This window comes from Cyprinodon tularosa, unplaced genomic scaffold (genome assembly GCF_016077235.1).
Source record: "Cyprinodon tularosa strain WSP-4 unplaced genomic scaffold, ASM1607723v1 ctg14, whole genome shotgun sequence".
Classification (NCBI taxonomy): domain Eukaryota; kingdom Metazoa; phylum Chordata; class Actinopteri; order Cyprinodontiformes; family Cyprinodontidae; genus Cyprinodon; species Cyprinodon tularosa.
In genome coordinates, this window is record NW_024038220.1 from 570,650 (window position 1) to 593,213 (window position 22,564).

General features: G+C 35.7%; 1 protein-coding gene across 1 annotated transcript; it reads right to left on the bottom strand.

Moving 5' to 3' along the window:
* Positions 1-2,429: 2,429 nt before the first annotated feature.
* psmg3 (proteasome (prosome, macropain) assembly chaperone 3) lies at positions 2,430-6,160 on the bottom strand. Its single transcript, XM_038278323.1, has 3 exons — positions 5,818-6,160; positions 3,716-3,938; positions 2,430-2,632 (listed from the first exon to the last, which is right to left on the bottom strand). The coding sequence occupies exons 2-3, from the start codon at positions 3,926-3,928 to the stop codon at positions 2,480-2,482; spliced, it is 366 nt and encodes a 121-aa protein (XP_038134251.1). The 5' UTR covers positions 3,929-3,938; positions 5,818-6,160; the 3' UTR covers positions 2,430-2,479.
* Between the last annotated feature and the right edge of the window lie 16,404 nt (positions 6,161-22,564).

Here is a 22,564-nt window from a genome sequence, read left to right on the forward strand (position 1 = left end):
CAAGTGAGGAAGTACAAATACTTTGTTACTCTACCTAAGTACACTTTTTAGGTATCTATACTTTACTCCATTACTTATTTTTCTTCCTACTTCTGACTTCTACTCATTACGTTTTCACACAAGTATCTGTACTTTCTATTCCTTAAATTTTTAAAACACGTTACATTAAACGTTACTCGTTTAATGTTTATAAATATGTATTTCACGTCATGTGCGCCATCCAATGCAGATCATTGACGCCATACACATTTAGTGAAAACTAGTGGAATTTGATGAGTCATAGAAAGCAAACACTCATTGGTTAGCTAAAGGAAATCATCAGAACCAAGCAGGTGTTCTTTAAACTGCAAACGTGTCTATGCCATGCTACAATGTCTGATTCAGAAAAAGATGTTAAAATGTCTGAAAGGTTGGACACAGGCGGAGCGGATCGGGAGATGGAGACCAACAAGACCTCCCTCACCCTTGGCCCTATCTCTAAGAAATTTGTAAAATAGTCGAAAAATTGAGCCTTCAATTCATGTAGTGGCATCTGGCTGTTTTTTTAAAAGGTTACTTTATACTTTTATACTTTAAGTAGTTTTTGGAGCACATACTTTTCACTTTTAGCTACTTGAGTAAAGAGGTCAAGTTGATACTTCAACTTTTCCCAGAGTGTTTTTAAACTGCAGTATCTATGCTTCTACTTAAGTAACAAATGTGTGTACTTTTGACACCACTGCATGTAACTAAAGTAATTTCGTCCTGGGAATATTAAAGTATTTCTAATTTAGATTCCTGGTTGATGGGACAGATGTGAATGAAACAGTTCCCAGCTTAAAAGAGCTCCTGTGTGTCGGTGAATGTGTGCATTGATGCCTATATTTATCTGTTTACTACAGTGTCTTGATTTTATGCTAATGTGTATTTAAAGACATTTCAATTAGTGGGAAAAACTGTAGGGAGGAATATAAAAAAAAATTAATAATAATATAATCAACCAAAACTTTCTTAACCCCCATGCAGTACCTCCGTTGACACCCTGTTGAAGACCTCCGACCTAATATATGTCATTCATATTACATGTCTGTGATTACATCAATTTGAACAAATTAATTTGTATCTTATGATAAGCAATCTACTTGAGCAGCATATTTATACCTACATGTTTGATTCTTTGGAGGAAATCTATTTCTGACTGATAACTCTGACGTACTGATATTCTTTGATTCTAGATCTGCCTGTCCCCAGGTTGATCTAGAATCAAGAATGCAATCCCTTACAAAGAAGTTTGTTTTGAGTAGGAAATTGCACAGGTTTGCACCATGTGAAAAATAATACAATGTACAAATGTAAACTTTCTCTATTATGCTTTTTCTTTTATTTAATGCTCATGCCAAAAATTGTTTAGACACCAAAAACTGTTCATACACTTATACAATTTTATTGTCATGACATCTATCAAACTATTCTTTTAAATATTGATAAACTTTTGCAACTTTTAAATGCCATTTCTGATTTAACCTGAAAATAACCTCCAAGTATTGGAAGGTAGATTATCTCCATCCGATCACCCTAAATCTCTAGCTGTCCAAATTGAATCCGGTTAAAAGTGAAACCATGGTTACATCAATCCAAAATCATAATACTGCCTCAAATCATATCAGTTCAATTAAAATATAAAAAATCTAAAGCTGCCAGGAGTGCGAATATTTGGGATTAGCTGTAGTTGAAAAGCTGAACAGCTTTAATTTGAATGATATAAACTTGCAACATCAATCTAATTTGTTCAATTTACTTATATAAAAATATAATTTGACTCTACACAGTAAGCAGACATATTTACTGGCACCCCTTATGAGCCTTAGAATACATCCATATTATTTTAGTAGCAGCGTCTTATGCTAATAAAGGGCACATTTCTAGCTTTATTTAGAGTGCCTAAGAATTGCTTTAAAATAAATGAATTAAAATTTTTACATTAAACCAAATTTGACTTTTCTGTAAGTTAATCAAAGTTTTTAGGAGCATCTTAATATTCATAGGTTTTTCTTTTAACAGGGGACAAATATGTCATAAGACATTGGCCACCATACTGAACAACAACTGGTGCCATTCATACAACCAAAATGAGCAGGATGATTTGGGAGATTAAGAAAAAAAATCTTAATTGTGTTTGTCTGATGATAGAGCTACAAAAAAATAAAATAAATAAAAATAAATAAAAAAACAAACACAAAAAGCATTGTGTAGTCTGTGTACATAAAGAACCTGTCATTACAACCGGTTAAATAGAGCAACAAAAAGAGTAACTGAAATGAAAAGTCAGTTAAAGAATTTTATTAACAAACATTTCAAATAACACAAATTTTGTTGAATGAATTTTGAAATACAATAAAGTAATAGTTAATGTATTTTTACAAAACGTGACACTAGGAGCCATTGCCTTTATTTTACTAAGTCTTTTTAACTAATGTCATTTTTCCAGGGCCCTTACTAACTACCACACTTGACAACCTTTGACGATCTCTTTGATTTCTTTAATTGTGTCAATAGAAGAATCCTTCAGGGCCAGTCCTAGCAGGACAGGTCTGTTTCCAGCTTCTTGTGATACAAACATAGCCAGGTTTTTGGCGCAGACATGGGTCAAAGGCTGTTAAAGAAAGAGGAAAAACACAAATTAGGTTTTAAAAGATGACACTACACAGAATGTAGAAATAGGAATCAACTTATAAACACAAAAAAAAAACAGCATTTTTGAAAGATACTTTTCTTTTTTTCTACAAAGGAATCATCAAACGCTCTGATCTTTATAAAAATAACGTGGTAAATCTATTCGGCCTTCTGAAATATGGAATAATTAATAAATATTCATTATGTCAACAACAAAACTTGCATTCTAAAGCTGTTCTAATGTAGGCAGAGTTCTAACATCTCACTGTTCAGCCACAATTTAACTTCATTGTTTTTATTAAACCGTTCATGTTTCACTGAAATGCTGACAGGAAGACGCGTTTATTCAAAAAGCAACATTTCAGTAGCAAGGTGATTTAAAGTGCTGAAGAAAAGCACACTGTAGTGGCATGAAGAGAGAATACGGTAATTAATGAATGCTAATAATTAGAGAATAGAAATGAATATTTAAATGATTCAATTAGGAAAAATCTTAATAATTATGAGGGAATGTTAAATGAAAGCTGGACTTCAAACTTAACTAATAATGTTTACATAGCAAAGTCAAAGGTACGTTTTTAATTCCAATTTAAGCAATTTAGGGTTTCAGCTCTTTTACAGTTTTCTGGGAGTTTATTTCAGATTAATGGAGCAAAAGAACTGAAAGCTGTTTCTCCATGTTTGGTTCTGGGTATACAGAGTAGATCTGAGCTAGAAGACTTTGAAATGTAAAAGATTAAACGGGAGAATTATCTCCGTCTTCAAGAAAGTTTTCTTTTTAAATAAAATACAAACTTTGTTACAGTCTATCTTTCCAGTTGACTGCCCTTGCTCACAGTGTCCCTGTTAAAATGACAAGCTCAAGCAGAGATGAAATTAGTTTTCTTGAGTAAACTTTAAAACGCTGCTGAACTCTGTGCATCTAATTTCCCTACAACCTGCCAGAGTAGTTCAGAGCCGATCTCATCTGGCCTTTCACTGCGTGAAATGAGTAACCCCATGTGACAAGAAGTCTATAATCACACGGATACAATATTAATCCAACAAATTTCACTCAGCGTACCTCATCTTTGCCCAGCAGCACTTTGGTGGAGAACGTGGGGGTGCTGATATCATTAGATCGCGAGTCAGGTGTGACCGAAATCAATGTCCCAATTTTGCCATACTGGGTGAGGACCACAAATATGTAATTACTAAAATCTGTGCAGATGACTTCTGTTAGATTTCCGTTGACTTCTTTTTGTGCTTGTCTTGATTTGATGATGGACTCAGCCATGGTTTTAATCCTGAAAAGAGAAGCAAAAGACATGAAAGATGTATGATTAATATTATATTTCTTGATTGTTTATGCATTTAAGCAAGGTAGCCTAGCCCATTTTAATGTTCCCTCCAATACAGCTGGGTCTGATTCGTCAGAGAATGAGCTGATTTTTAAAAAATGGATGAAACATTTTACTTTTAAAAGTTAAACAGTTTATTTAAAAGGTTCCTAGATTCTCCAAATCAGCCAGTCTACAAATTAAGGGGAACTCTTAATTAGCAAATAACTGTTTAGGTTTTCATAAAAAAAAAATGGAAATAGTTTTTACCCCAGTTTCAATTTAATTAATTGGAAAAAGAGAGCAAGTAGAATAAATGTGGCTAAATGTAAATGTGGCTAAATGTAAAAATAAGTTTGAAGATGAGCAGTTTAAATTTAAGTTCAGATATCATTGAGTAAACAACTATTTAAGTCAGAGAGAGACGCTTTCCTCAATAGTTTTTAACTCTTTGTTTTTTGCATCCAATATTCTTTCACTGGAGCTTCTATCAGTTTTGATATGGCAATAATAATAAACATTGAACCTGCAACTGTCATTATTACACCTATAACTTTAAAAAAATTAAGCTACTGGATCTGTATTCATCAAAGGTAGCAATTCACTTCAATATCGGAAGTGTCAAAGGTACTGACCCTCTTTACTTCAGTAGCAATACGGATAAATATGTAAAAAAGGAAATACCAATTGAGCTCCTTTACTCAAGTAAAAGTATAAAAGTAGAGGTTCTACATTGCATTTAAGTATAAAAGTAAATTTTTTTTTTTTACCATAAATTACACAAAATAGCCTCAATATCTTATTGCCAGGACCCTGAGATGAACAATGTTTAGTGTTTGCAGAAACTTGGCAATAATATGTCTCTTATTCCGAGTTTTAAATAACTGTTTTTGAGAAACAAGGCAATTAAACAGAAATTCATGTGGTATTATTCAAAGTAAATATCTTATTTTTAAAAAGTATTTTGTAAATGTTTATTATTGGAATTATTAGCTTGAATTCATAATTTATTTAACAGGCGGGTATGTTAAAGGCAATATAAACAGAAATTCATGTGGTATTTTTTCCCTATCAATCCTGATAAAGAAATATATATTGCATATTGTACAGTAAATATTTACATATAAAAAAAGTACTTTTTGATGTTTTAAGAACCAAAATTATATATTTATTCAGTTAACCCAAGAAAATTTCACTAAAATTAGGAGACTTAAAGTTCAGGATTTTACAAGAATATTTAATTAAAAATTAGGACAGTAAATCTGCTCCCAGGGTACAAGTTTATATCATGCAGCTTTTAATGGTGCATTTCATAGAAACCAGTTTTTTTGTTGTTGCTTTTGTTTAAATAAAAATGGTTTTGCAAGTAGACTACATTATGCTTATTCTAACAACTGAAATAAATATGGTTGAAGATGAATAAACTAAACTTAGAAAACTAAAAACAGTTTATGACTATAAGACAATGTTTAAATTCTTTTTTACATCTTCCCAAAACACAGAGCATAATCCGACCAGCTGAAACATCTAAAAAACGGTGAAATAAAAAGTGTTAAAGACCTTATAATGACAACCCACCTAAAATAGTTAAAACCTCCTTGGCTGACAGTTTAAAGCTAAACTAAGAACCTCCTTTGATTGGTAATTAGACTTATACTACGTCAGACCAAAATATTCACAATAAACTCTGCCAAATGCCAAACGGAAACGGACTATGTAAAGTCTTTCAGGATGATTAGAACAAAACTTCACCAGAGCGACTGATGCTGCAGCTTGGAGCTAACGTTAGCTTCGTAGCTAGCTCTACACTTAGCAGAAAAGCTGACAATTTAAGAAAGAAACGTACCACAAGTCTCTATAAATCCGGAATGAAAACTGTCATTTGTATTGAATCGATAGTATTTCGGTAGCTCAGCTTAACTCTGGTATTTTTACCCCACTATGAAATTGAAACCACACAACGGAGAGAAGCTGGAAGTAGAGCGGCGTTTGAGACAGAGAACGCCAGACACCGGCAGAGAGTCAGCGGGGTCGATCGATAATGCACGGAGATCTGATTGTAATTGTGAACGAGAGCCAAATGAAATGACCGCATAGAACTTTAGCTTTTCTCTTAAAAAAGAAAACAAAAAAAACTTTCTTCTTCTGCTGTTGATGCCTCTTCTTCGGTTTCCCTTTATATGTTGGATATCATCCATCCTGTTGCAGTATCGCCCCCTGTGTCTTGAGTTGAAGTTCAACTAACTGTCAACAGCTATATATATATATATATATATATATATATATATATATATATATATATATATATATATATATATATATATATATATATATATATATATATATATATATATAATTGAACTCTATTGTTCTTACACTGGAGAAAACTTTGATGCAATCACTGAAATCAGGTATTTTCTGGAAAGTTCAGGAAAGGCTACTGCACCTGTTGACAGGTATGTTGGTTCACTGGTTATGAGCAAGGTAGTTACATTTGCTTAGGACATTTTTTGAAACAAGTTTTTACAATAGAAATTCAAAGTAAATATCTTATTTTTCAAAAGTATTTAGTTAATGTTTATTATTTGAATTAGTAGTGTGAATTCATCATTTTTTTGAATGGGAGGGTATGTGAATAATATTTATAAATTTTATTTAACACACCTTTGAGGACCCCCAAGGACACCCACTGACTCTTTACACCCACTGCACAAGAAACAATCAAAATACACAATGTTATATAATGTACACTATATTAAAAACAGTGGAGGTAGTCAGTGCAGGTATGCAGTCTTGAACACATGAGTGAATTTCAGAGTTTGGGATCTGAGCCTTCTCCCGCTCTTCTCCCCATTGTGACAAGGCGGGCAGGAGGCTCATCAAGGTGGATGGAAGAGGAAGATCTAAGGCTATGCTAGGGGATAGCAATCTGAAGGAGATTTGAGAGGTGTCTATAAAGATATTTCTGGGGATGACCAAAAAGAAGGGAATTGCAGTAATCGATGTGGGAGGTGACAAGGCTATGGATGAGAAAAGAAGCAGGGAAAGAGAGGGATGAAGATGATGAGTGCTTTGTAGGTGAAAATAGGCAGAACGGGTATTGTTATTGATGTGGGAGGTGAATGGCAGAGTGCTATCAAGGATTGCTCCCAGACCCTTTACCTGAGGAGAGGGAGAGACAGTGGAACTGTCAATCCTGGATAAAATCAATTTGGTTCCTAGCAGGTGGATTTCTATTTTGTTGTAATAAGCTGCAGGAAGTTAGAGATGAACAAGGCTTTGATTTCGGCAAGACACGAAGTGTGGGATGTGTGGGGGGGTTGGGAGTTAGACGCACCAGATAAATAGAGCTGGCGTGTCATCCGCAGAACAACGAAGTGGATATTGAAATTTTGAAAGATGTTACCAAGCGGCAGAAGGTAGATAATTAAATGTCGGGGCCCCAGGACAGAGCCCTGTGGCACACAGGAAATGATGGGATGGATGTGAGTAGAAGGACTTCATATTAATAAGAATGGAAATGAGACCAGAATTGGCTGACATTAGAAGGTTGTTTGTAATTTTTAAGAGAGCAATTTCAGTACTGTGGCGGGGCCGGAAAATATACTGGAATTATTCATACAGGTTTGTATAAGTTAGATGGAACTGAATTTGAGAGATAACTGCTTTTTCAAGTGATTTAGAAATGAAAGGCAAGTCAAAAATGGGTTGAAGCTTATTGGGCCGGATTATACTTTCAATCCCAGGCCGCCACTTCCCCTCCACCTCCCACACCACAAAGACCATGCACCCAGCCTCCAGAAGTCCCAACCCAATACTGTACAGAATTGCATAACCATGTATATAGCACGTATATAGTAATCTGGCGCATTACTGGAGCACGGCAAGCAGATATCAGAGTGTGCAAAACCCACCTTAAACATCCGTTGGCCTGTATGGTGTACTCTATGAAGGATTTAGCATTGAATTAGTTATAAATTAGGATTTCTAGTCATGTTAAAGGTTCTCTGCCAGATTTGATATAGCCTAACAGATAAATCAGTTTCCCATTTTTCAGCAGGAATTTATTTTGACTCATCTATATTACGGAGACAGTTGTTTTTCCTTTATTTATTTTGAGTTGGTTTGCTGCCCAGTGGTACCAACTGCTCAGTGGCGCAGTGGGTAGCACTGCTGCAAGAAGGTTCTGGGTTCAATTCCTGGCCCGGGGTCTTTCCAGGTGGAGTTTGCATGTTCTCCCTGAGCATGTGGGGGTTCTCTCCGGGTACTCCGGCTTCCTCTCACAGTCCAAAACATGACTGTTAGGTAGGGTTGTTACGATACTAAACTTTTCAACTCGATACCGATACTAAGGAAAATATTCGATACTGGATACAATTTTCGATACCACAAGGATAGAAACAAAGACTACAAAATTCAACAGAAATATTTTCATTAATAAATAAAATACAATGAATAAGTACAATAAACAATAAGAACAATATTTTGAGGTTGTATGCTGTTCACAATATTAAGCAAGCTTGATAAAAAACTTATAAAAACAAAATTAAGTGTTCCTTCCTTGGCTATGCTTTGCACACATAACAATGACGCTAGCCAAACTGGTTAAGAAACAAAAATAATTCTCAGCAGCTGCACCTCTTACAAAAAAAGTCTGAAACAGAAAAGTGCAAAGAATTATTAAATCACACAGTGTTCAGAAAGTGCATTGTCCTCTATTCTACACTTTAGATAAATGACTGCTGAGGTGCCACTGGTGGTAGCACTGTACCGATACTTTTAAAAACGAGTATTGTATCCGGATACAATGTTTCAGTATCGATGCTTTTTTGAGTATCAATACTTTTGACAACCCTACTGTTAGGTTAATTGGCTTCTCTAAATTCTCCTTAGGTGTGAATGGTTGTTTGTCCTGTTTGTCTCTGTGTTGCCCTGCGATGGACTGGCAACCTGTCCAGGGTGTACCCTGCCTCTTGCCCATTGTTTGCTGGAGATAGGTACCAGCACCCCTCGCGACCCCACTCGGGATGAAGTGTGTCAGATGATGGATGGATGGTTTGCTAAAAAGCTTTCTGATTTATTGCTGAGATAAAAGTTATCAATATAAAGTCTTTCTATAAAGAATACATTTTTTTGTCAAGGCTTTTATTTAATTTTACTTTTGCTTTGCAAGTTTTACCTATTGCTTGTTCTTACAGGGAGGCTCCTAATGATTTGTCTCCTCTACATTCTGAACCTTTTGGTTTTATTTTTTGTTCTTATGTGATAAGAATGAGATTATCTAACTCTTGTCACTGTCTTTCCCGCCTCCCAGAGCAAAGATACTGATCTGAATATTCCAACAGAGCTGTGAAGAAAGAGTTAAATAATGAGGGGTCATCAGCGTTTAGCCCGTAAATTCTATCAATACAAACACTCTGCTTATCTATAGATATCTTTATTACTGTAAATCTACCCACTAGGTATTTAAAGCTACAGTGTGTAATTTTCAGCGACATCTAACGTCCAGACTGATGACTGCAGCAACATGAACATCTCCCCCCCACCGCTTCTCCCCCCCAACAATACGGCAAGCGTTACAAGACAAAATGTCTTCCACGACGTCCGCATCACCTACCTTCTCAAGTAATGAGGTTTGTTTACATAGATAATTTTACAGATAGTATTTCATTAGTCTGTGTAGGGTATAGATTTGATAATAATAAATATACCCGTTATTTTTTTCTACATCGTTGTGACGTTTTGGTGAGCTGCTTTGCATGGTGATATAAACAGACGAAGTAATTGTAGTCATTAGTTTAACAGCGAGATTGTGTTCGCTGGAAGAATACCGGTATATATTCCCCGTTTACAGAGTCCAAGTCTTGTTTGTGGCACGGGGGTTACAAGGCGAGGGAGAGGAAGAGGGCAGAGAGGGCGGGGTGGGCGTGCAGCCAGGGCCAGGCGAGGGAGAGGTGCCAGCAGGGGTTGACTAGAGCAGAGGAGGAAAGGCTTGAAGATCTTCAAAGGAGCCAGAGAGAAGTAACCGAGGTATGTATCCGTAGCTCGCTAATATGCAGCTTCATATATCTGTCTCTCTCACATTCACACACGCCACTATCAGCTGTGGTAATTTTATGAAGCTGTGGCCTTACCTGTCCAACAGAAAACTGGCAACTTGAGCGTTACTTTGAAAACCTTTTTCCTCCATCAGTGACTTCCATCGTGTAAATGCCGTGCCAATGTTGATCCGTGTTTTTTGCCGTTTCTTGTCACGCTTGCGTTTATTCTCGTCGTGTTTCCGCTTCTTAGATGACGGGGGTTCGGTGTCCGCCGCTTTTCGATGTGATACAGAGTAGGCATGATCCTCCATTCGTCTGATGTTTGGCCAAACAGTTTGCAAAGTCACTCACGCCTGCCGCCTTGTTCACCTTTCTTGTTACTGAAGCGCAGTATACCTGCTTCTTCTTCTTCTTTGGTTTCAGGCAGACTAAACGCTTCTCAGGCATAATACTGCCATCTACTGTTCAGTACCGTCTCAGTTAATCTCTCTCAACTTGCCGTAGTTACTTTCGAGCGTAATGGGCGATCTCGCAATCGCTAGTTTGTTGCTTCTGCGCTTGCCGTAGCGCAAAGATGTCAGCCTCCATGGCTGCGAGACCCGCTCCTATGTAATTATAAATAACGAATTCTAAGGCAACGCAAATATTATGGTTAAAAGGCTGAGCTCATAGGTGATGATAAATAACATAGTTATGTATAATATATTCAATTTCTGACTTTATATCCCTGTAATTATTACACACTGTAGCTTTAAATGTTCCAAATACTGTGAAATGCATATTTTTGTGATTTTAGATAGTTACTCCTCTTTGCGCAGTGTCATAGCAGGCAGAGAGCACACAATGGGTTTCAGGTGACTTTAGATTATTTAAATTTGCAGATGATTTTTTGAATCTCTTGAAATAAGACATCTGTAATCTTAAAATATGGTTGAAGTTTTTTTTAACATTATCTCTCTGGAGTCAGCTCAATGCACATTCCAGGTGATAAAGCTTAGTTTACCCATATTGAAGCATGAGTGGATAATGTTAGGCAGGGTGTATCACATAGAAGATTATATGACCCAGCGGAGTGATGTTTAAAGCCTGTGATTGTCTGGATACTGGTTTAAAGGAAGAGTTATAGAAAGTAGAAATACAGAGAACAGTAAAAAGAGAGAGTAGAAGTGTTTAGGTGTGACAGTGACGGTAGGAGACAGAGGGAGGAGTCCAATAGTATGGGAGACAGAAAGTAGATAGGATGCGAAAGAATTCTGATCAGACCATATAGACTGTGCAGCATCATAAGCTGTGCTTTACATTAATTACAGTTACCGGTAAACAAGTTATTTTACTTTTAATAAAGCATGATCCCTGTAAAGCTTTCTGTTTAATTAATGTTTAACAACAGCTACCATGGCACTGATATCTTCAGATGTGTATTTTTTTCTGATCGGGAACAGCCCTAATCTTCAATAGAGAATTTCTTTAGGAAACTGATCATCAACTCTGAAGTGCGTTCCCTGAAACTCTTTCCATTTACTTTTTACATATTCTTTTTGTTTATAATGCTTAATTGAGTAACTATACCTTAGTTTTGTAGTGTCAGTAGATAATACTAATGGTAATCATTTATCCATTCATGGAGGAATTTGACTAAACAAGTGATGAATGAAGACTGCATTTTCAATATGCAACACAGAAATTGTAAATCTAACACTTTAGATTTTTCTGCGTAGCTTTGAATTTGAATATATGATTTATGGCTGCATGGTGGCACAGTTATTAGCACACTTTTCTTTCAGAATTGAGGTCAGTGGTTATTTCATTACAAGCCTGTGGTAATTTGAGGTGGAATTAGTATGTTCTCCTCTTGTATTCACGGATTTTCCTCAGGTGCATGTGCTTCCTTGTGGTGTCCAAACATTTTCATGTTATGTAAATTTGTCTCTCTTTATTCCCCTAGAAATAAGTAGGTGCATTTGTGTGTGTGTGTGTTTAGACTAAGGAAAAGGTCTTTTTAAAAGTTTTACTGGCATATTGGTTGATTTTTCACTTGCATTCAGTACTAAAATCATGTGCCGAATCATTTAGTAATTTGTGTATTTTTCAAGCAACGCTGGTCTGGATCACAGCCATAAAAACCTGTTATATCTATAACTTTCAGCAAACTAATTAACAAACCAATTTCAAATTAAGTACTCTTTTACTGTCAATGTATCACCTAAACACATTATTCCTAATAGTTGTACAAGTTCTACCAGCTTAATTTAAAGCTGTGTTATCTTTGTTCAAAATTGACATTTTATTTCACAGCAATCAGAAAAGAATTCCCTTGTTTGGTCCAAAGTTAGTCACATAATGACAATTTATATAAAAGGTTTCTCTTGAGTATTTCAGGTTTCACTTGAGTTGGCTGTTACTAGGCATCATCCCAACTATAATTTTCCCTCAAATAACTGAAAAAACAAGAGTGTTTTAACAGAGCTTTCAAAAAGTAGGGTAAAATTTTAATTTTGGCTTAAATAAGGCTGTTGCCATGGGCTTTTTCTGTCAGTCAATGCTTGGTGACTGGACCATCTGCTCTAAAGCAAACAACCAAACAGCCCGGGTGTACTTTATTATATAGCTGTCAATAAGACTTAAAGTAGCAGATGATGTATGGATGTTGATTTTTATCCGTCTTATTTTGCTGAATGTTAATTAAAAACCCAGTTCCTTGCATTCCAGACACAAATAAAGCTGGGATTTTGCGAAGATAGTGGTCAATAGCTACTGTAAACTACTTCTAGCCACGAGACTTGAAATCTGACTTAAACAGATATAAATATAACATGCATTTTTGTTTTAAAATGAAAAGGAAACAATTGAACTGTGGATCATGTGCTTTTTCTGTAACTGCGGATATGGACAGTGGAGGACTTTTTTTAATGTTAGAACTGCTCAAATTACATTTTTTCAGTTAGATGTAAGGCTCCTCAGAAATCTGTGAATGCTGGATCAGGCTTCTTCAACAGGATGGGAAAAGCATTGCTATGAACATGACATGCTTACAATGTCAAACTGAACCAGCTCTGCTGGTTTGTTATTCATTCTCAGCTGGCAGCAGTAGCTGCAAAATTTGCCAATTATTTTGCCTCTTTAGAACCCATGTATGTTCTTGAGGGATTATCTTTTTTCTAAAATTGTAATTCAAATATTCCTAAAAGTGATTTGTATGTGAAGAAACCAGCAGGTTGATACATATCTTTATTTAGAAATCAAATGCTGCACAGACTTACTTTTCAAATGAGTTTAGCAAGAGACAATTTCAGTTTCCAGCATATTTGAAAAGCCTGTTAATTCATTACCTGCATTAGCTAACAACATTTTTATTTTTGAATATTGGATGTATTACAATTGATGTAAAGGAATACAATAGGAAGATTGTAATAACTTTATTGTGTTTTTATGGCACTATAGAGATCTCAAATATCCCCCCCCAAACTCATATTCAAAAGTTGTATTCATGTTTAATTCTTTTGGACAAGATTTCAGGTAAAATGCCCTAGGTTGTCGAGGTTGAGTGGAGGTTTTTAAGGAACCAAATGCAGAGATCAGGAGGCAGAGGTGAGTTTTGTAGATTTATTCAGGTACCGGTCCGTCGTGGTGAAGAGAGAGCTGAGTCAAAAAGAGAAGCTCTTGATTTACCGGTCGATCTACGTTCCTACCCTCATCTATGGTCATGAACTCTGGGTCATGACCTAAAGAACAAGATCGCGGATACAAGCAGCCGAAATGGGTTCCCTCCGTAGGGTGGCTGGGCTCTCCCTTAGAGATAGGGTGAGAAGCTCGGTCATCCGGGAGGGACTCGGAGTAGAGCCGCTGCTGTGTTCCGGGGAAGACCCAGGACACGCTGGAGAGACTATGTTTCTCGGCTGTCCTGGGAACGCCTCGGGGTTCCTCCTGAGGGGCTAGAAGAAGTGGCTGGGGAGAGGGAAGTCCGGGCCTCCCTTCTTAAGCTGCTGCCCCCGCGACCCGACCCCGGATAAGCGGAGGAATATGGATGGATGGATATTCAGGTAGTCCAAGACAACAGAGGCAATAATACAAAAATACTGAGAACCAAAATACTGATAACCAAAACATCAGGAAAAAACTAACGCGGGGCACCTGAGGTAAGGAAGCAACAAAACAACAAACCAGCACTGAGTGACTGCAGAGGTGGTGTATATATCGGGAGACTGAACCAAGACTAATCAGCTAATCAGCAGATTGGTGAGCAGGTGTGGGCAACACCAACTATGAGGAATCCAAGGGGAAAGGAAACAAGCACAGGGGGGCAAAAGAGGGTAACTAAAGAACTCAGTATTGGTAGAAATAAACTACAAAGACACAGAACACAAAGAAGCTAAAATAAACTCAAGCAGAGGTCAGAACCCTGACAAAGGTATATATTTGTACATGAAAATGTACTAGCTCGACAATTTTAATCAAAACTATCAAAGATGGGTAAAATTACCCCTGATTAAGGTTTACCCTATTCTTTCAAATATAACACTTTTCTAACGTTTTCACTACATTACACAATTTCAATTTTATTTTCTGGAAAAATTATTTCCAATTTGATCAACTAATTTACTTGCAAGCAACCCCCCACACCAAGCATGCATGTACAACGGTGGAGAGGAAAACTCCCTTTTGACAGGAAGAAACCTCCCGCAGAGCCAGGCTTAGTGCGAGTGGACTAAGTGTGGTCTCTAATTTTCTACTAGGTATGATTATTTGCATACTTTTTTTTTTGTCCTGAGTGACTCTGAATTGGTGTTTGATGGACTGTGGATGGATATACCCCACCTCGCACCTAATGACTGTTGCAATGGGTGTCACCCCCTCCTCGGCCCTGCACAGCAAAAAAAAAAGTGTTACCTTAATACCTACAGAGTAAAATACAACTCTGCTTCAGATGACATTTGGTCCCATTTCAAATTAGCGAAAAATTTTAATCTATAGTCAGTGCCAGTTTTTCATTTAAATGTAACCATAAAATCAAGAAGTACTCTCAGAGACTGGCGGGTATTTGACGCTATACAGAGTAAAAGTTAAACTGCATGGCTATTATATTTTACACTGACTATTAACTGCAACACTTTAGCAGATTTACACATTTACACTCAGTATAGTTGTACATACTCAATTTAGAGTTAATAGGTTAACTCTGAATGCTTAGGGAACAAAGAACGGAACCTAACGCCAGTTAGAAGTGTTCATATGATGTTTTTTTACTTTGTTTTCTCTGACTTGAATAATTATAGAACGTTATAATTGATTTCATTTTTCAAATCACTTAGTCAATGTAAGGCGCACCTGGATTAATCACTTCATCCAGTAAAGAAAGACAGGGATACAAAGGAGCTGCTTTAAGTTTAGGAAGTAGTGACGTGCATAGAGCCCATTGCTGCTGACTCCTACTATTTGCTACAGTGTTTTTGGGGCTGAAGGGTGCCTGGCTTTCTCTAGAGAAGATGAAGAGTAGTTTAAATTATTATGAGGTGATCTACTGTATGTAAAGATAACACTGACTATGGGCGCCATCTGATTTCTTCAAATCATAGGTTTGTACTCCAACTTTGCCTCCAATCTTTATTGCTTGATTTATCTTACATTTTCATAAGACAGTTTGCTTTCATCTGCAGAAAATATAGATAAAAAGAGGCCTTTAAACCCCAACCATTGAACCTAAACATATATTGCAGAATAACTAAATAGTGGAAACTGATATAAGCTACACTATTGATGTTTTTGTTTCTTTCTTTGGGCAATACAAATGTGACAAGCATGAGTTTTAACCCTAAGCCCAGGCGTTTAGCTTTGGTGTGACACAAAGAAAAGAAGCAGAGCTGATGGCGCTTAAGGGGTTTGAGTTCTATAAACACTTCCCACAATGAAGCTGAGTCTTTGTGTCTGGCTGTCTTAAAGAAAGATTCTGTGTCAAGATATCTTCCCACATAAATGTCTTATTTGCAGTATGAAGAAGTTGCTAGCCATTGCCACCCCCACTAGATATTGTAACATTCAATTTGTATATGCCTGTTTGTTTCTCAAGCAGCATGCTTTTTTCTTTTCTGTATCTAGAAAGCATTTTTTTCAAGTCAAGAAATATATAGCAGTGAACCTTGCTGGGTTACTGAACCCTTTAGGATAAAATATTACGCTATCCCTTACTTTACTGCAGGAGTCCAAAAAGACAAACTGTAACCCTTAAAATACCCTGGATTATTTCTCAAACCATCCTTGCTCTACAGTCTTATAACTTTGGAGAAAGGATCACCCTTTTAAAGCTAGCTATGCAATAGACAATCAGACTTTTCCCCCGTGGCCACTAGAGTGCTGTGCTGCATTACAGATTCGGCTCCAAAGCAACTTTACCCTGATGTTGTTTAGGCAGATCTTATGCCAAATTAGATGAACTACTGGGAATACATTAATGCAGGTGAGCTACAACCAAAACTATGATTTAACAAGATAAGAAAGAAACCAAGCATAATATTTTTGTCTGCAGAGGTCTGTATTATTATTGTTCTCTTTTGCGTTTTAGATTTAATTAGGCCACGTGTGAAAGCAGTTGTGAAAGTGACTATTTGGGAATGAAAATGAAAGAGCAGCAGGGGGCAACCTCTTAGAAAACACAAGAAACTGTTTATTAGTTATTAAATGTTGCTCCACTATCCATTTGGCATTCTTTCTGGAAAGTTTTCCTTCAGGAGCCCCTTCATAAAAAAGTCTCCTGTAGCAATCCCATGCTTGACCAGTCTCCCATCCACTGTCTATTTTTAGATGGGAGACTAGCAATACTATAACCAACTGCTCAGTATTGCAACGCAAAAAAATAGGAAAAGTTATCATTGTATGGTAGAGTGTAAAAATGGTTTGGATATTTTATGTTTGACACATTCTTTTCACTGCAACCCTGGTTGTATTTTGTCACAGAGAGAAGGGAGATTCAAATATTTTAGGAGAACAGAAATCAAAGAGGCTTTGAGAACACCTCCATTTCTGTCTCCTCTCCTGCCTGCGCTCCAGAAATGCACACATCAAATCCTGACTGGAACATCTTTCAGTCAGTAAACGTTATGGCTCCCCATTGCAATGCTCTTAAATGACTATAGACACGTCAAATCATATCACACAGCAGCAGAGATGACTCGAAAACACACAATTCTCAAACAACACAACAGCCAGGTAAATGGTTAAAGTCAGCCTTGTTGAATACTTTAAAAGATTTTGGTTTAAAAAAAAGCAGAAAAAAAAGATAAAATAAAATAAAAATAAAATAAAATCCACCAAGTGGCTGCATGGTTAAATATTTTTTTTTAATTTTTAAATCCTGTAATTTCGAAAATTCTCTGCAGCGAAAGGGTGAAAAAATCAATTATGTAAAATTTGAATCACAAATAAGTACTTGTCATTTTTGAGCCAAGAGACACAACCAGCTGGGGAAATAACAAAAGCTTTAGAAACTACAGTGAATAAATTTTTAATTTATGCACAACTTCTTCAAGGCTAAAGACAACAAAAAGACGCTGAGCTAAATTGGAAAAGTCATTTATTTTAGAAAATTTTGGACTGCATGCCAAGCAGACCAAAGGCCTGCATGGAGTCTTTATCAGCTCAAAACAATTTTCCTAATATGTGCAAGGATCTAAGAAAAGAAACAAGTGCAATTGTGCAAGGGTGGTTTTAAAAGCCGAGAAAGTCCTGGAGTGAGCCTGGCAGAAAGGAAAGGATGTTAAAAGAATCTAAAAACAACAAATGCACTGACTGAATTTTTCCTCTAAGCAGCCGCTTATAGTTGTAAACATTGTTTGAGTTCATATGATTATTCCTTCGAAGACCGGAAACACTGCATTTAAGAATTACTACATCGAGGGGCTTTGATTTTGCATGCCTATTAATTATGAAATATTTACAGCTATTTTCTCTTTGTAATTGAATATATTTGCATGAAGAGTGAAGAATATGAAAAAGTTCTGTTGTGGCACCAAAATCAGTATATTTAGTGCTTCAGTTTATTTTTTGTTTGTGTTTCCTTACTTTTGTGTTCCAGTGCCTCTGTTACAGAGATGGCAAAAGTACTCTCTTTCCGTACTTGAGTAAAAGTACAGATACTTGTTTTAAAAAATACTCTGGTAAAAGTGGAAGTACTGATTAAACTTCTTTACTCAAGTAAAAGTAACAAAGTACAGGCTTGTAAATGTACTTAAAGTATAAAAGTAAAAGTAGAAACCACTTTTTTCATGCCGTTGCCTACATTTTAAATGGATGTCTGCCAATAGGACTAGATCTCCGTTGTGTTCATTTTCAATCATCTCGTCGTCCATGCTACTACGCTAACGCCACCGCCACCAAGCTGCAATGATTTGCCGCCAATGAATACCGCCGAATCTGTCGATTCATCTTGTAGTGGTGCGTCAAATGCAACGTAGATTCCCATCCAATTAGACTGAATTTGGTATTGATGACGTGAAAAATAATAACGGTAACTCCATTGAAATGATTCAAAACTAAAGTAACGAGCCAATTTTTTAAAATGTAAGGAGTAGAAAGTACAGATATTTGTGTAAAAATGTAAGGAGTAGAAGTAAAAAGTCGCCATAAAAATAAGTAGTAAAGTAAAGTAAAAATATCAGAAAAATCTACTTGAGTACAGTAATGAAGTATTTGTACTTTGTTACTTCCCATCTCTGCTCTGTTATAAGATTCCTACAAAGAAGCTTTCTTTAGTGTTTGGGTTACCTTGCAATGACTTTCTTCTCAGTATTTATGAAAATCAGTTTGGACTATCTATCTGACTGTTACCTGTAGTAACCTTGATTTGTCCCAATGTTGTGTTTTCCTAGGCTCTTTTGTGTGTGTATCCTCATAGCCGAACAATTTGTGCATGAAGCTTTTTTAAGGTGGAGTTTGCATAATTTTCTTTGCTTTTTACGAAAAAGATAATCATTACGTTACTTGCTGTCAATGTCATGGCATAGATAAATAAATCAACACAATCAAATTTGCTGGAGAAGTGTCCAACACTGTAAAGGAATTGACCTGAGAAAGATTTTTTCTATTTTACTTGTTTGCAATGACGAATTAGGAAATCAAACAAATATAATCTTATTGCAACATGACATAGACCAAAACATGGAGTCTTCATTGTTTTTTAATCTGAGACTTCCCAGATTGAAAGGATAAAGCAAGTCCCTCCAAGCGATGTCCCCCCAATGATCCCTGATTCAGTAAAATCATTCAGTACACACTTTCCTCATTATGATCAGTGTCCATGATTCAACAGTAATAATGAAAAAGAGTAAAAAGGCCTCTATAGTAAAGTTCAAAGGTATAAAAGCTGCCAACAAAAAGAGGGCAAATGCCTGTATTGCAATCAACGATCCCCAAACTTTTTGTGGAAAACAAATCTGTAAACTGATGTGCATTCTCTTAAATTTGGCGTAAAACTAATAGCATTCTGAAAACACCAACAACAACATTGTGACATCAAGGATTATACATGTAGTAATGGTGTGATGGTCTGAGACACATTTTCTTCTTCAGGAATTCAATGACTTTCTTTATTTACCTCAACAATGAATTTTACCCTTTGTCAGTAAACACTGAAGGAGAGTTTAGGACCTGGAGGTGAAGATTGACATTACATTCACAGAGCAGGGCATTGATCCAAAGTACTGCCCGACCTCTGAAGAGACTCTTCCTATAATTTTGTAAGATTTTTTTTGAGACATCCATAGTCTGGACTTAAAGCCAATAGCAATTCCAAGATATTTTGTGGGGATATTATTTGTGGATACACAACCAGATTAGTATTAACAAATAATACCCTCCCAAAAAAATCTAATTACTAATGGTTGTTCTTATCCTTAATAAATTGAATCATTAATTATTAATTGCATTTTCTTTTATTTTGTTTTACTCAAGGCATAGTCTGTCTTTGTCTGAAATTAGTTTTATGATCTGAATAGTAAGTAAAAAAATAAAAAAAAAGCAAAAACTGAAGAAATCTCTAAAGGGGTGATTGCTTTTTTGTTTCTTTTTTTTAGCACATTTCATCATTTTGTGTAGTATCAACAGGCAGGTTAAACTATTAGGCTTGAGGTAACTTCATGTAAAAGCTGTAATTGGTTATATAATAAGGAACATTTGACTGCCTTTGTAGGCACCTCTGATTTAGTTTTTATCTGATGTTTTTCTTATATTTAAATTGTAGGACTTCTCTTCACTTTGAAATATTTAGCTGCTTATACACTGCTTGTAACTAATTACTCTCATCTCTGAGGTAGTTATTAGACTTTTCGTGTTTTCTTTATTCCCACAGTATTTTACTTGTTTGTGATCATTAATTATTGCTAATGACCTCCATTAGGTCTTAAATGGGTTTTTCTATGTCTATGCATGTTGATTGTACCAGATGAGAGCGAGACGTAGCTAATTAAGAAAACACAATGCTTAATAGAAGATGGAATTAACGTCCTTGAAGTCAAGAGATATTGATGGGTCGCACTGAGGACGTATAAATAGTTCAGCATGCTTGGTTGATGAGTTCATTAATGGTAATCAGTTTCCACTGGCTTCTGACACATGTATCAAAATGAAACATAAGTACCGTGCCCTATAGTGTTGTTTAAATTCTCACTCAAATGCATCAACTGATTAATTCAAATAACTGTGTTAATTTGTGCCTCTGATTATCTGCCCTGCTTTGATGCAGCACCTCATTAGATTTGAATAGCCAGAAGGCGTTCATAACAGCTTCACTAAGAAATTGAATATTCCAAACAATTAATGATGATATTCAGAGTCATTATGTGCAGTCATAGATTTACTATACATTTTTTTTTTTATCTACAGTGATATTTAAAGCCTATGACATTAGTGCAACCCTTTAAAACCACCTGATGTAATAAAGTGTGTTTGACTTATTAATCCTACTAATGTGGGAATGATGAATGGCTGTGGAGAAAGTATGAACACACAAATTCCTTTTAAAATGTATGAATTTCATCAATGCTGCAGGAGCAGCTCTTCAATGGGATTCATTAGTTTTCTGTGATTGCTCTGCTGTTCCATGGAGATATCCCCTCACACCTTCAACCTCAAAGACACACTGCAAATACATAAATCTTAGTAAGTCATTTGTTTCTCAAAATGTGATTTTTTTCCCCTTCTTGAATTGAGAATGAAATTGAGACACTTTTCCAATGGAATAAGATAATTTACCTTTAAAATTAGAAGAAAACAACTGCAGTCTCTTATTTCAGGTGCATAATATCAACTTATCTTATTTTAATGGACCAAATTCTCATTCCATAGGCAGATCATCATTTGCCTACTCAAAGAGTTATTATAATTATTTTAAGAGATTTTTTTTTTACAAATTTTTAGATAGTTTTTTTCAGTGTACCAGCATCAATGCCCAATAATTTAAGAAAATGCAAAACTGTTTGAAAGAAAAAATATATAGTTTATGATCAAACAGAACAAAACAACAACAACAGTTAAAATAAATAAATTACTTTACCCACTTTGCAGAAACAATTGTATGAATTTTATTTAGGAAATCCTTCCTGAAAAATAACTTAACAATATAAAATAAAAGCCATAAATAAATCTTTTCCAAATCCAACTCTTTTAATTTTAGTTTTATTACAGGATAAATATAAAACATCCGATGCTCACACATATTGTGTTGTTTACTAAAAACATGACATCGGCATTACACAAAATTGTAGTAACAGACACAACATGGCTACTGGCTAAGACAGAAAACAATAAAGACTCGGCCTTTTGGCCACTATGGCAAAAGGAGCATTTAGAGGCTTTCAAACATAGAACAATGTACCTAATGTCAAATGGTGGCACAGCATTATGCTTAGTAGCTCTTTTTTATTTTATTTATTTTTTCAATCCGTATATCTGTGTACTGGACAAAGAATAAGAAGTAGTTTAGGTAAAGGACTCACTAAACGAATCTGAACTTCAGCTCAAATCATCAGCAAGTATATTGAAACTTTAGCACATTTGATTGTTCAAACATCCAAAAAAACCGTTGAGACGTAGGTAACATTATATATTTTTTTAAATAAAAGTGCAAATCCTTTTGTGTGATGTGCTTCCATCATGTGTTTCTTCAAATAAGTGAAATCCGTGTGTAAAATTTGTGTTTTGTCTTAACTTTCGATAAATTGTAACATTGTAAACAGGATTATAATTACTCTCCAGTTTCTAAGCCTATAGTTTTAGTCATCGAAAAACTAAACTGCTTAGTGAGCTGTCTTTGACAAAGCAATACCTTTACCATGTATTTAATGACTTGGTCTTTAATTGAACATGGTGGGGCATTTTCAAATCCCTTGGGAGGTTAGAAGGAGCTATACAGGTGCTGGTCATAAAATTAGAATATCATGAAAAAGTAGATTGATTTCAGTAATTCCATTTAAAAAGTGAAACTTGTATATTATATTCATACATTACATACAAACTCATATATTTCAGATGTTTATTTTGTTTAATTTTGATGATTACAAATGACAA